The 15155-nt window shown below is 38.5% G+C and overlaps 1 protein-coding gene across 1 annotated transcript in view; it reads left to right on the top strand.

Moving 5' to 3' along the window:
* LOC126272087 (venom dipeptidyl peptidase 4-like) overlaps positions 1–13666 on the top strand; it is a 1105720-nt gene extending 1092054 nt beyond the window's left edge. Inside the window, exons 12-16 of the mRNA XM_049974650.1 lie at positions 3662–3843; positions 8941–9135; positions 9249–9409; positions 11576–11787; positions 12838–13666. Coding sequence (XP_049830607.1) covers positions 3662–3843; positions 8941–9135; positions 9249–9409; positions 11576–11787; positions 12838–12933 — 846 coding nt within the window. The 3' untranslated portion in view covers positions 12934–13666. The remainder of the gene's footprint in view (positions 1–3661; positions 3844–8940; positions 9136–9248; positions 9410–11575; positions 11788–12837) is intronic.
* Positions 13667–15155: the final 1489 nt, after the last annotated feature.

The raw sequence follows: 15155 nt of genomic DNA, 5'->3' as shown, positions 1-15155 counted from the left end.
CAAGAAAATGCAGGTATACATTCTCTGTAATGATGTCAACACAATAGAACTACACTCGGACAACCCGTCTCACTATGTGCTCACAGAATTGCACCTGAGTGCTTAACAGAGACAAAGGCAATTTTTGAGGAAATGTTGCAGACTGAAATCATTTATTGGTCTGACAGCACTTGCCTTTGTCCCTACACCTTTTCCATAAGAGAGGTAGCTCATGTGGTTTGGTGATTACCAGACCTTAAATGCAAGAATGATACCAGACCAGTATCTGGTCTCCAATGTAGGGGACTTCACATGCACACCTGTTGGTGCAAAGGATTTTAGTGTTCTTGATTGTAAAGAGACATAGAACAAGATACCAGTAGCGACTGGACTGTTTGACCATGGAAAAGTATTACATGAAAACAAATGCATTATTGGGACGACTCAAGTCACCTTCCTAGGCCGTACTGTTTCAGCTGACAGCATCTGCCTGTTGGCAGAGAAGATTGAAGCACTAAAGTCTCTGCCAAATCTAGCAGATTACCAGCAACTGAAATCATTCCTGGGTATGGAATATTGTTGCCGCCATTACCTCCCTGCAATGGTGGTTGTACAGACACTGCTCACAGATTCTCTCAAGGGTTGTGACGCCACTGTACATAGACCTGTTAAGTGGACACACAAAATGGACAAGGCATCCCATGACCTCCATGTGAGCTTCAGTCAAGCAGTGTTACTTGCTCACCTGTTGTCTCATGCACACCAGGCTATAGCCATCTAAGCAAGTCAGTCATAATCGGAGCAGAACTCCACCAACACGTAGAACAATGCTGGTAGCCACTAAAACTGTTCTCTAAAACTTTTTGCCAAGCTTAATAGAAGTGGTGTGCATGAAGTAGAGAGCTGTTAGTAATCTACAAGGCAGTCAGATACTTCAGACATCAAATAGAAGCTCGACCAGTGACTGTTTTTACAGATCATAAATCCGTTACTTTGGCATTCAAGAACTTCAGTGGTGAGTGCTCACTTAGTGTCAACATACTAAGCTTGTAAGCCAGTTTATTTCAGACATTCAACATATTAAAGGTACTGAAAATTTAGTGACTGACTACTTTTCTCATATTTGTAGTGTGGTGGAGACTGTAGACTACTGTTACACAGGAGGCACTTGTTACGACTTCTGCATCACTTGTTACGGCTTCTCTCCACTTGTTAGCAGCCGACACAGTGGCAGCACCAAAGACTGAGATGGAATGGAGTTTTACAATTATTTATTGAACTTTCTTTACAATTTCCCCCTCATTGTCACTGCCCAGCCCTGCGGATCTCTCCGCCTGGCTGTTGCTGTGTAGATTCTCCGACAATGCGTGCAACGCGTGCCACTGATCCCACTCAGCAGCCTCAGGCCACCAGTGCTCCGCTGAAGCCAGGATGCCCTGTGGTTGAGATGAACTCGTCCACACACCATGGGGCCAACTGCTGATGCCTGCTGCACTGGCGGCTGGGAAGCCGTCAGTCGATATGTGCGCAAGGTCCTGTCATGGACGAACCACGCGCTGTGGGGCCGGGTTGCCGTGAGGTCCGGAAGTCAGTCCCTGGCGGCACCTGTGACCAAGACCGCGCTGCGGCTGGTCCTGCTGGAAGTTCTCGCTGTAGTTAGTCAGACATGGTGCTGACCAAACTTGAGCCGACCCCCAGAGCTGAAGTTGACACCTGGCAGCGAACGGATGACTCCTGCGAGCTGGAACAGACTTCCGAAATTGTCACCTACAAAGACTGAACATTCGGACACAGACCACATCCGTCCTCAGATCCAAACTGCTTCCTAATGGCCCATATATTTCACAGAAGTGGCGCAAGACAGCCTTCAACTGCATCTGTGGCTCTCATCAGGGGACAATGCTATGGTCAGATTTTTTTATGGACCACTTTGTGTGGCCTTCCCTGAAGGAAGACGCATGCATGTGGGCACATTTCAGCATACTGTGGCAACAGAGCAAATTGTGTCACCACTTACATGCTGATGTTGGTAACTTCCAAGGTGCACCAGCTAGTTGTCCATGTTCACAGCGATTTCGTTGGCCCTCTTCCACCATTGGATGTATAACAGATACATGTTCATGGCCACAGATAGGTACACATGGTACGGAGAGGCAACCCTGATTGCTGACATCTCAGCAGAAACTATGAGAAAATATTTATGTGAACATGGATTGCACATTTTGGCTACCCTCTCCAAGTTATAACTGATCAAAGTTGCCAATCTGAAGCCACTTGTTCCATGAGATAGCCAAAATCTGTAGCTTTTGCAGCACCATATGACTGGCTGTCACCCCACTAATATGGTAGAATGGTGGCAAAGACCCTTGAAGGTATCACTAATGTGTCACCAAGAAAAGTGGATGGAGGAACTTCATTTAGTCCTCTTAGGCCTCTGAATGGCTGACAAACTTGATATTGATGGCCAAAATTGCTTATAGTTAGCCTCTACACAGTCCAGCAGATTGCTTTTTGCCAGCACCGCTATCTGACATGGTGGAACTTCCAGTTAGTGCAACAGTTAAAACACCACTGCACAAATATCCATGGCCTGCTCCTTATCACCATGTGCACAAAGACTTACACAGCTGTTTGCATGTGGTGCTGTGTACAGATTCAAGTCAGATTGCCACTACAGCCACCATACACCAGCCCTTCCCCAGTGTTGAGTAGAGGGGTTCACACCATGGACATCCTATACGATGGAACTCCTTTGAAAGTATCCATCAGACTTGACAAACTGGCATGAATTATGTGCTTAGTGGTACTGGATACCTCATCAACACATCACAGTACAGCCACTGGATCATAACTCCCAGACACCAACCAATCCTGCCTCACAACTTGTGGATATACCTGCACTGCAACTGATAGTGTTGCCATCACCATGACATCTGACCCACACAGGAGCCTGTTGGTGAATAAGGTTTAAGTGCCAGAGCATCCTGGATGGTCCACACTGTATGTGGAGCTGTGTGGCAGTGATGCATTTTTGCACTTTTACACTACGAGAATATCAAGATGTCCATGTGAAGTATCTGATACGTTTAGTTTAGTTGTCTTTCCTGCAATAGTTTAAGTTCTGTGCATTTCCTTTTAGTTTCTTTTATTGAATGTTTTTGTATGCATTTTCAGTATGTCTAAAGGTATGTGCAAATATTTATACAGCTAAAATAAGAGGCCACATTATATTTATAGAGCTCAAGTTGACATGTTCCAGCCAGTTTAAGATTTTCTTTTTGTTTGTGAAATGTGTTTGGTGTGAAGCACTGTATGACTAAATAAGAATTGTTGCAAGTTAACATGGACCCCAACAGTGCTGATAGAAATTTTATGATGCTGAAGTGTGACAGGTGTGTGAATAGCACCTGAAATCGACAATGTAGCTGATCCCTCTGTCAGACTTTGCCCAACATTCCACATTACAGTCATATTTTCTGCATCTTCACACTGGAACTTAATACTTAAGGTTGCTATCTACAATGGCAGGTTACATCATTGATGTATAACATGTTTATGTTATTTATTTTAACCAAAGTATGTAATTACTGAATTCCATGATCTGCATGATTTTAAGTGGAGTATTATTTCTTCAAAAACACAATATCTGAGCTTAATATAATGTATTTTTTTCACCTTTAAGGACAACAAGAAGGTCATGGTATGGGAAAGTAATGAAGAAATACGGAAACTGCTGCAACACAAATCACTGCCATCAGTGCGTCACTTACAGGTTGAGGTACCAGGAGGATTCAAAGCTCAAGTTCAAATGTGGATCCCACCTAACATAGATAGGAAGCAGAAATATCCATTGCTGATAAATGTGTAAGTACAGCCTTTGTGGCAGAAGTCTATTGATGTTATTTTGTTTTGGGATCAAAATGTGACCCAGCTTTCATCACCTGTCACAACATCATACATTACTGATGTTGATGCAATTATCACCATACACAGCATTTATTCTTCTGTGGATCTTGGTTGCAGGCACATTCTGTGCAGTTAGAAACTTGATTATAGCATATTGTTCCTCAGGCACCAACATAGTTACATTACACATCACCATGTTACACGCAACAATTTGGAGCCCTCTAGTGGCAGAGGGTTACAACTTGTGTCAGCAAAGAGGAAAAGTAGACAGAGTAATATGCATGACATGTAATAACTCACCCAATTTTGAGAACAGAATAAAAAAAATCAGATGAATTACTTTTCAGCACACCCTCATAGTATGCTTTTATGAGGTAGGACAAGTGGTCAGCTGTGGCTTTGATGAAGGAACCATTGCCTGAAATGGCTTAGAAAAACCTAAATCAGTTTGGCTGTACAGAATTGGAAAAGCAAAATGGCACAGTAAAAGCAAATATTCCCTAAAAGCAAGTATTCCTTATCTGTGTTGTATTTGCCATAAAATTATCATGCAATCAAAGTTTCAGTTGTACCAATAGTCTTAGCACTAATAAAAAAATTCACTGGGCACAACTTCACAATATGTATAATTCAACATTGCTATACACAAAACTTCTTGCTGTGAATGGCCCATCTAGCTTTCCCACTAACTTAATGTTTACATGACTATTAGTCTCAAATGGATAATTTGGTAGAGAAAAGGTTACATTACAAGGAAGCAGAATGGCTGGCCCATAACTGCCTTCAGGAGGTAAAATTCCTGATGCAGTTAATTGAAACATTTAAAATAGAACACAGCAATCCTAGCTTTTGAAACTTAATACTGTTTCTTTGGGGAGGAAAGAGGAAATTACTGAGAAGTATTGGAAAGGTTGAGAACAAACCACCTTTCAACAATAAACAATCCCAAATATAAAATTAATATTGAAGTCTCCAAAAATAATGAGTCTCAAGTTAAGACTCCATAATGTTAATAATAATCTTCCTACCTGTTTGCCTAAACTTAAGATATGTCTTGTAATAGCTTGATCAGACAGTGAAAAGCCCAGGATGAAATAACAGCAACAAAATAGGATAAATTGCTTCTCACCAATGAGAGCAGTTGCTGACTGGCAGACAAGTGCATTTAAAGTTCAGGGTGATTGTGATTGAAGTTTCAGTTTCAAAAAGCTGTAGAAAATGAATGACTGCTCAGAATGATGTCAAATTTTAATGGAATTTATTATAGAAGAAGGGCGAAATGTTATGGAGAGAAAAATTAACAAAAATTCTACCACTAGATGGCAGTGTCAGTGGCAGAATATGCAAAATGTAAGATACGGGGTACACAGCTGTTCCTCAGTTTTCATCGAAAATGCTCAGCATTACTGTCTCTATGCAAGATCACATGTTGCTGGAAAAGCTCGTTTGTACAAGGATGGTGACTATGCCAATAGCTCTGCAGAAGTACCAGACACTCAAGCAAGTGGAAAATGGTGTTTGTCCATTGTCTACCAAGGACCTGGAGAGAAAAAATATGAAATTAAAAAAAGACAGGTTTGTTTTAAGTGGAGTGTGGCAGAGGCAGGATCTGACATCAGTAGATGATGCAGGAGTAGTGAAGTGGTGTTATGAAAAGATGTAGTACACCAGGAATTGTCCAAACATTGGACATGACAGTGAGTACAGTGCATTAAATGTTAAGAAATGTCCTGCATTTCTGTCTATACAAAATTCAGAAGTGAGACGAACGTTTTCTCTAGAATTTCTTGCTTGTGTGGAAGTGGATGGTGAATGGCCATGGAACATTCTATGGACAGACAAAGCCCATTTCCTTCTCCAAGGACCTGTCAATTACACAGAATTTCAGAATATGAGCAATGGAAAATCGACTTGCACATCAGCTGGTACTGCTTCATTCTCAAAATAACTGTGTGCTGCAAGTTGAAAACATCGTTTATCTTAGGGTCATAATTACATTTTTTTTTATTTTTTATTTTTTTTATTTTTTTTTTTATTTTTTAGCAGGTAGGTCGTGCACATTGCACAGTATCACAATTTGGTTGGTTTAATGTGTAACTCACACCATAGCCATCATACTGCACATCATCTGTCATTTGGAGCCAAACTCATTTATGTTACAACGCTTATAGCGCCATCTAGTGGGAAAAATTTTCATTGAATTTTTTGTCATTGAATGGCAGTCCATTCTTCCTTCAGAGCCAAAACCAGAGAAAGTAGTTATGTTGGACGCTGGGATCTGGAACAAAGTTGATGTTCACACTCATGTCAAAGGTGTTCTACTGAGTTCAGGTCACTCCACTTCAAGAATTTTACTGTTCACAAGCAATTATCTCACAGAAGTTATATTATGACAAGGTGCATTGTCATACTAATACAGTGGTCATAATGCCCAAACTGTTCCTCTATTGCATGAAGTAAATAATGTTGTAAAATTTGTTGATATCATTCTGCATTTAGTGTTTTCCTATGCACAATAAGGAGCTCGCACCCTAACCCCCAAATACACCTCATACCGTATTACCAGTTCCTCCATATTTCACTTTTGGCACTGCACATGATGGCAGGTAACGTTCTTGAGGGATTTGCCAAAGCCAAAACCATCCTGGGGATAGCCACAGGCTATAGCATGATTCATCACTCCAAATCACTTGTTTCCAGTCATCCACTGTCCAATGATGCCACTCTTTACACCACCTCAAGTGTCACTTAGAATTGACTACAGAAATGTGTGGCTTCTGAGGAGCTGCTCAACAATTTTATTCCATTCTGTTTTAGCTCCCTATGCACAATCAAGATGCTTGATGAACTGCTGGTAGCATTTTCAAACTCACAAGTGATTCCTTCTGTTGATTTCATACAATTTTTTTACAACCACCCTCTGCAGTGCTCAACAGTCCCTGTTCAACAGTACAAAAGATCTCCCTAGCCTTGCCTCAGCCATGACAGTTCCTTCCCTTGTCCACTTCACATCAAATCAGCCACAGTCAGAGAGATTTACAAGGGCTGAAATGTTCCTCATAGATCTTTTCACATTATATAGTGGTGTCCGGATATTTCTGATTAGATTGTGTGTGCACATTTTTCTCTACCCAAAGAAGAATTTAACCCAATTGCTTTACCTACTTTTAAATATGTCTCTCTGTGACACAGTAATTCCCCTATGTATCGAGTAGGCACCTGTCCTATTTCATTGCTGTTAGTAGTAATAGCTTGCACATTTCCAAATCTGTTGTGGACCACACCAACATTTTCTTCTACAGTGTTTCCACATATGTTCGACTGTCACTCGAATTTTCCAACATTCGTAATATCCCATATAATATTCCACAAAGCAAATGAAGGGCACAAAATGTATAACTAACAAGAACCTGAAATTATTGTCACAATGTCTAAAAAATTTAAAAAATTAAAACTTGCGGTAATGTAATATCTGATTTCAAACTAATATGAATTTTTAAATGTAATGAAGAATTCAACACTTGACATTATATCTATGAAGAGTCTTAAATCAGGAAATGTCTTTGATTTCAATGTTGTTGTTGTGGTCTTCAGTCCTGAGACTGGTTTGATACAGCTCTCCATGCTACTCTATCCTGAGCAAGCTTCTTCATCTCCCAGTATGTACAGCAGCCTACATCCTTCGGAATCTGCTTAGTATGTTCATCTCTTGGTCTCCCTCTATGATTTTTACCCTCCACACTGCCCTCCAATACTAAATTTGTGATCCCTTGATGCCTCAGAACATGTCCTACCAATCGATCCCTTCTTCTAGTCAAGTTGTGCCACAAACTCCTCTTCTCCCCAATCCTATTCAATACCTCCTCATTGGTTATGTGATCTACCCATCTAATCTTCGGCATTCTTCTGTAGCACCACATTTTGAAAGCTTCTATTCTCTTCTTGTCCAAACTATTTATCATCCATGTTTCACTTCCATACATGGCTACACTCCATACAAATACTTTCAGAAACGACTTCCTGAAACTTAAATCTATAACTCGATGTTAATAAACTTCTCTTCTTCAGAAACTCTTTCCTTGCCATTGCCAGTCTACATTTTTATCCTCTCTGCTTAGACCATCATCAGTTATGTTGCTCCCCAAATAGCAAAACTCCTTTACTACTTTAAGTGTCTCATTTCCTAATCTAATTCCCGCAGCATAACCCGACTTAATTCAACTACATTCCATTATCCTCATTTTGCTTTTGTTGATGTTCATCTTATATCCTCCTCTCAAGACACTGTCCATTCTGTTCAACTGATCTTCCAAGTCCTTTGCTGTCTCTGACAGTGCTCTATCACACTCTTCACACAGTATCATATCTCCCATTTCATCTTCATCTATATCCTTTTCCCTTTCTATAGCATTGCCCTCAAGTACATCGCCCTTGTATAGTACCTCTATATACTCCTTCCACCATTCTGCTTTCCCTTCTTTGCTTAGAACTGGGTTTCCATCTGAGCTCTTGATATACATACAAGTGGTTCTCTTTTCTCCAAAGGTCTCTTTAATTTTCCTGTAGGCAGTATCAATCTTAATCCTTGTGAGATAAGCCTCTACATCCTTACATTTGCCCTCTAGCCATGCCTGCTTAGCCATTTTGCACTTATTGTTGATGTCATTTTCGAGCCGTTTGTATTCCTTTTTGCCTGCTTCATTTACTGCATTTTTATATGTACTTATATATTTCAATATGAAATATTTATTTAATGGGAAATATTGTGTACTATATCCATGTATGTCCCTTGTTTTGGAGTATCAGAGCAAATAAATTCACTCCCAAAGGGAAAAGAAAAAGATATGGATTATCAATGTGCATGTAAGTTTAAATAAGTAATGTTACTGTATATCTATGTAATGGGAAATATTGTGTACTATATCCATGTATATACCTTGTTTTGGAGTATCAGAGCAAATAAATTCACTCCCAAAGAGAAAATAAAAACGTATGGATTATCAATGTACATGTAAGTTTAAATAAGTAATGTTACTGTATTGTTTTCCATTTCAGCTATGGGGGTCCAGATTCATTTCAAGTGACAAAACGATTCAGTATTGACTGGAGTACATATCTGACAGTGAACAGAAGTATTATTTATGCTGCAATTGATGGTCGTGGTTCTGGATTGAAAGGGAATAAAATGTTGTTTGCTGGCTATCGTCGACTAGGAACGGTTGAAATTGAAGACCAATTAAGTGTAACAAAGTAAGTACAGGTATTAACAATAAGGCTATAGTTACTCAAACTGCTTTTGAAATTGAGTGTGAAATTGTTCCTGCAAAAGTAATCTTAAATATTTTCCTTTCCTTGTCCTGCAGATACATACAGGACAACTTTGATTTTGTTGATAAAAATCGAACGGGTATCTGGGGCTGGAGCTATGGAGGCTATAGCACTGGTATGGCATTAGCAACAGACAGAGAGGGTGTGTTCAAATGTGGAATTGCTGTGGCACCTGTAACAGACTGGGCATATTATGGTAAGAAAATCAGGATTACTCTATCAAAACACTTACATTTAGTATAGTGAATGGTGACGTAGAAGTAACAAAATGCCATGAAGAACCATGGGAACATCAAATTATAATGAAAGGTTTATGTTTACAGTTTTTCTGAAGCTGCAAAAATAAAGTAAGTTACAAGGCGTGTTTTTTAAGTAAGAAATTAAAAAAAGACATGAAAGCCTGTTCCTTAATCTACTTTTCTACATAATTTCCGTCAATATTGAGGCACTTGTCATAATGTTGTACCAGTTTTTGAATACCCTCCTCGTAGAAGTCTGCCACCTGACTTGTTAACCACTGCATCATCACTGTTTTGACTTCATCATCGTCTTGAAGATGCTGACCCCCCCCCCCCCCCCCCCCCCCCCCCCAAGGTGTTTCTTCAAGTGCAGAAATGGATGGTAGTCACTGGGCACAAGATCGGGGCTGTATGGAGGATGATCTAGAGTTTCCCATCGAAGAGATGTGAAGAGATCTTTGGTCTGATTCACCACATGCAGACGGGCATTGTCTTGCAGCAAAACAATGCCCTTGCTCAACTTCTGATGTAGGCCACCTACGTTTCATCGCCCGTAACAGTTTGGCTTAAGAAATCATCACCGTTGTTGTGGTACTGCTCAAGGAAAGTCAATGCACTGTCAAAACATTTGGTTTTCTGTATGTCTGTCAACATTTTTGGTACCCAACATGTGCACAATTTTTGGTAATTCAACTGCTCGGTCACAATGGCATACAAAACACTACAAGAAACATTAGGAAAGTCATCCTGCAAGGAGGAAATCATAAAGCATCTGTTTTCTCTCACATTATTGTCCACTTCATGCACCAAACTTTCATTAACAACCAAAGGATGCCCATTTCGTTGTTCATCATGCACATTTGTGTGGCCATCTTTAAATGCTCTCACCCACTTTCTTACCATTCCATCACTCAATGTTTTCTCCATAAACTGCACAGATCTCCCATGAATATTCAACACTTTTAGGCCTTTAGCACTAAGAAATCTTATAACAGCCCGTACTTCACAGTCGGTGGGACTGGCATCTTGGGGTGGGGGGGAGGCATCTTAAACACTCAGTACACAACGTAAATAAGGAAGAATCAGACTAATGGCGTCAGTGCATAGATTATGGTACAGGCTTTCATGTACATATAAAATTATTGAGATATCTTAACATGTCTTTTTTTAATTTCAAAATGGTACTTACTTTAAAAAACACCCCTCGTATTTAATGTTATTGTGCTATAGGCTTCTGTTGAGTTTAAGAGCTGGTGCTGAGGAAATTAATTCACTTGATTACTATTCACATCTTCTTGGAGCTGTTTTATTGGTGTACTGGGGACCTGAGAAAGCATTACCCACATTTCATTTAATGGCCAGTTAAGAGTATGGTCACGCCATGGATGGCAAAAAGGAAAGAAAGGGTTTAATGTTCTCTTGAAGAGAAAGTTTTCAGAGATAGAGCAGAAGATAAGATTGGAAAAGGATAAGGGAAAAAACCAGCCAAGTCATTTCTACTGAAATCATCCCAGCATTCACTTAAAGTCATTTAGGTAAAGAGAATGGAAATCTACATGGTCAGATACAGGGAAATGAACCACACTCCTCCACTCAAATGTGCCACCTTGCTTGGTCAGTTGATGGCACTGGTCCTCCCTTCCTGCTGATTTATTAGCTCATAACAGGTGATGTTTGTTTGAAATAAGGGGATAACCACAGACTACTCCCAGAAATAAGTTATTTTTGTTCTGATGTAGCTCAATGAAACATCATTTAGTCATGTTATTCCTTTTAGACTCTTGCTCGCCTATGTGAAATATGAAATCTTTAGTTTTTACTGGATTTGGCTTGAGAAAATCCAGACTGTAGTGCTGAGTGAGGTTTATAAGTGGTTCAGTCAAACCAGTGTCATCTCACACATCCAGAGATTGAGGGTTGAGCACCTATGATAGGTATGTTCATTAGTAAATCTTATATGAAGATGTTAAACTGAGTGGGCACATAATTTTTTAGGATGTGATCTTTTTTTTATTAAGTCTCAATTTTCTGATCTGACACTTACATGTAATATCATTTCTTTTTTAATTTGGTTGTTGTTGTTATAATTTAAAAATTCATTTTCTTCTTTCTCATTCTTCTAGATACAATTTATACAGAACGGTACATGGGGTTACCAACTGTAGATGACAATCTAGAAGGATATGTAGCTTCACAACTGATTAACAAAGTTGACAATTTTAGGAATAAAATGTTTTTCTTAGTTCATGGCACACTGGATGATAATGTACACTACCAACAATCAATGATGCTATCCAAGGCACTGGAACACAAGGATATTCTTTTCAGGCAACAGGTAAAAGTCATTGCATAAAGTATGGATTTTTTTCATATATTGCTTTAATGTTTATTATTGAAAATCTTTTAGGGACAAGAAACCATCTGTAGTGCAAACAAACCATCACACAGTGTGAACTACACTGAACAATTTGTGGAGAAGTATACATTTTGCCCTATGTATTTGAACATGAAAGAAAGGACAGATATTAATATGGTTGCTGAATGGCTTTAACAGACAGAAAAAAAGATGAGACTGCTCTCATTGCTATGGAACTATCTGTTGCGCAGCATATTAGGGCGCAGCTGTTTTTTAACCTTGAACTGTGATAAGCTTCATAAATTATGATTGTTTCAGACATTGGCACTGGTTTATTACAGATGCGTTTTATGGAAAATGTAAACTATGAAGTGTTCAAAAAAGAACTTAGCCTTATGCTCAAAATTAGTGTACTTATCAAATGTATTCCCTGTAAAAGGGACTGATGACCTCAGAAGTTTGGTCCTATAGGAACTTACCACAAATTTCCAAATTTACCTGTAAAGTGAGACAAATTTGAGCTCAACTATGTCTCCATCTGTTCTTTTCACAATTCAAAACATTTAGACAAGGCATCTAATTTTTGGTGAGCCTGCTCAGGAGCTCTGCAGTTTTTTCCTTGTGATGGAGTACAAGAATATGTCTGTAATAAACTCCTCATCTACTGTCACTGAGCTGATCAGTTTGTTTGAAATTTATCAGAGGAAACAGTGCAAGATCAAAAAATAATCAAACACTGATCTGCCACAGCAAGTAGTTCCTTAATAATTTGGGTAGTCTTTTTTTATTTCTATTTATGTAGTACACTACTTACAGGCCATCAGCCTTAGTACTTACCTTTGAGTCCACTAATTAATGATTCCCCATTATATTTCAAGTAGTTTTTATTTACAGAAGCTGTACATGTATACTGAACACACATGAAATTTAGGCAATGTACTTCATGCAGAACTCTTCCTCTTTGCAAAGAATCTTTCACAATGTATGATGTGGTAAAAGGAGAGTACAACTCGTTTTCATTTTTGACAGAGTTATCCAGATGAAGAACATGGACTGTCTGGTGTGAGGCCTCATCTGTACCACACACTTGAAGACTTTCTGGAGGAGTGTTTCAATTTAAAGTGAGGCAGCATGTTTGACCTCAGTTGCTCAACCTGAACTGAATAAGCCCCATAGGAAAGCCTAAATTTATCAGACACTCTGAGCAGTCATGAGATGTTTTGGGGCTATTTCAGTATACTGGTTAATAGCTTGGAGGAAAAGGTGCATGTTGTGTTTACTAATCACTTGAATGTTGTGAGAACTAGTCAGAAACTTCTGTATGTGTTTTGGGACAGATCTCATAATCAGTACAAGTTTGAAACTGATGTAAGTTACTTTATTTTCATAACATCAAATTTGTTGTATTGAAGCAGAATGTGTGGACTCGATCAATATTCTTTGTATCCTTGCAAATTAAGGTGGTGTACAGTGTGTGGCTTCATCTGTGTCAAGAACTTGATTATTTTGTTTTGTGGACATGTTAATATTATTTGGATCACAAGAGCAGCTCACCGGAATTTCATTTACTCATTTATATTGTACAGTAAAGAATGGCAGCTGGTTTTTGTCATATATCAACATGACATCACATAAATATAATCATCATCATCATCATCATCATCATCATCATCATAAGTACACAGCACTTGTGAACTATTTATATGAACAAATGTTGTAAAATTAAATGTACATAACAATTTTTATGTTGTGTGTATATGTTTATGAAATATATGATAATCTTTATTACAGAAATTTATTTTTGTTACTAATATATAAATGAAAAACTTGATGAATAAACTGACTGAATCAAAACTAAGTATTGTAGTAGTTCACAAAATTTTGTTAACAGCATTTACATTAGGTATTGTTGTTCATCCAGTCCTTTTTTCACAGAATGAAGTGTATACTGCACCAAAGTTACATTAATCAAAAAAGTAGTTTGGTTATAGGGCTGCTAATACTTACATCTGATGACTGCTGCTGTTTGCTGTGTTGTATCGAAAAGAGAACAGCACCCATAGAATGAAAGGCAAGAACAGACAATGTGAAAATAAAATTGTAACCACTAATGAGAAAGCAGTGCTGTTGTTTAATGCAGCTCTGAACACGAAAATGTTCATGCACACTCATCTGCGCCACAAAACTGAGCCAGCAGATCTCTCTACACTGATGACGCTGCAGATGGGTGCAGCTGAAACAAAGTAAGCTGTATAAACTGCAGACATTTTGTGGGTCACTGTTAACATGTTGCAGACAGGTGTTTCACATGACGAATGACTGAATAAAAAGATTCATGTCATATTTATTTTATTTCTGTAAGTTACCATACCAATGAGAACTGGCAGCAAAATATAGTGTCTAGACACAGTCTCCTTGGTAACAATCTTTTAAAAACAACCAACTTAAAAAAACTCTACACAAAAGGAAACCAACAGATCTATGATTTAATGCTGCCAAACATGAATGAATTGATCACAAACAAATTATTGATCACCCTTTTAAAAGACTTGGCAAAACATAACATGGTCTCACACTTCTAAGAATTAAGCTTGTTACTATATTACTTTCACAAGCATATACAGACATCTGAAAGACTTTCAGAAATACTGTAAAAAAAAATAAGCTTTGAAAAAGACATTTGACATTTGACTAATGCCACCCACTAAAAAATTACCAAAATTTACATATTTCTGATCACTTGAAGACTAACAAATCATTAATTGAATAAGTTTAGGTACTTTTAAATAAAAAACAAAAAGAAATTAAATGTAACTTATAAGTCATTTCTAATATTGTGGCAGCACCCAATAGTCAATTGTATGCTTCTCCAACCCAAGTGCTGCTTCCAAAAGTCTGGTGCTGAAATCAAGGCGGTTCCTAAAATATGGATTGACAGGCTTAATCATGCAAAAGCCTCATTTATACAACACCAGCACAAATGAAAGTTAATACAAGAAAGCAAACAAACATTCCTATGAACAAGTATTTACACTGGAGGGTAAACAAGTGAATATGAGAGAATTAACATGCAGACATGTTAACCCTATGGAAGGTGAGTTGTTGTTGCCTTGGCCCAGAATTATTCCATGGTTTAGTGACAAAATTTGGAAAATGTTGAGGAAGCAGAGATTGTTGCACTCGTGTTGCATAAGAATGTGGAAATGTCAACGCATAAAAGTTAGTAAAAATTTGTTTGTCTATAAAAAATTGATGCATAAGTATACAATGGTTTGCACCATCATATCTTAGATCTCCGTGCAGGGACTACGCAAGAGGACGTCGTTATCAGGAGAAAGAAAATTGGC

This window comes from Schistocerca gregaria, chromosome 5 (genome assembly GCF_023897955.1).
Source record: "Schistocerca gregaria isolate iqSchGreg1 chromosome 5, iqSchGreg1.2, whole genome shotgun sequence".
Lineage (NCBI taxonomy): Eukaryota > Metazoa > Arthropoda > Insecta > Orthoptera > Acrididae > Schistocerca > Schistocerca gregaria.
This window is presented reverse-complemented; position numbering and strand designations above follow the sequence as displayed.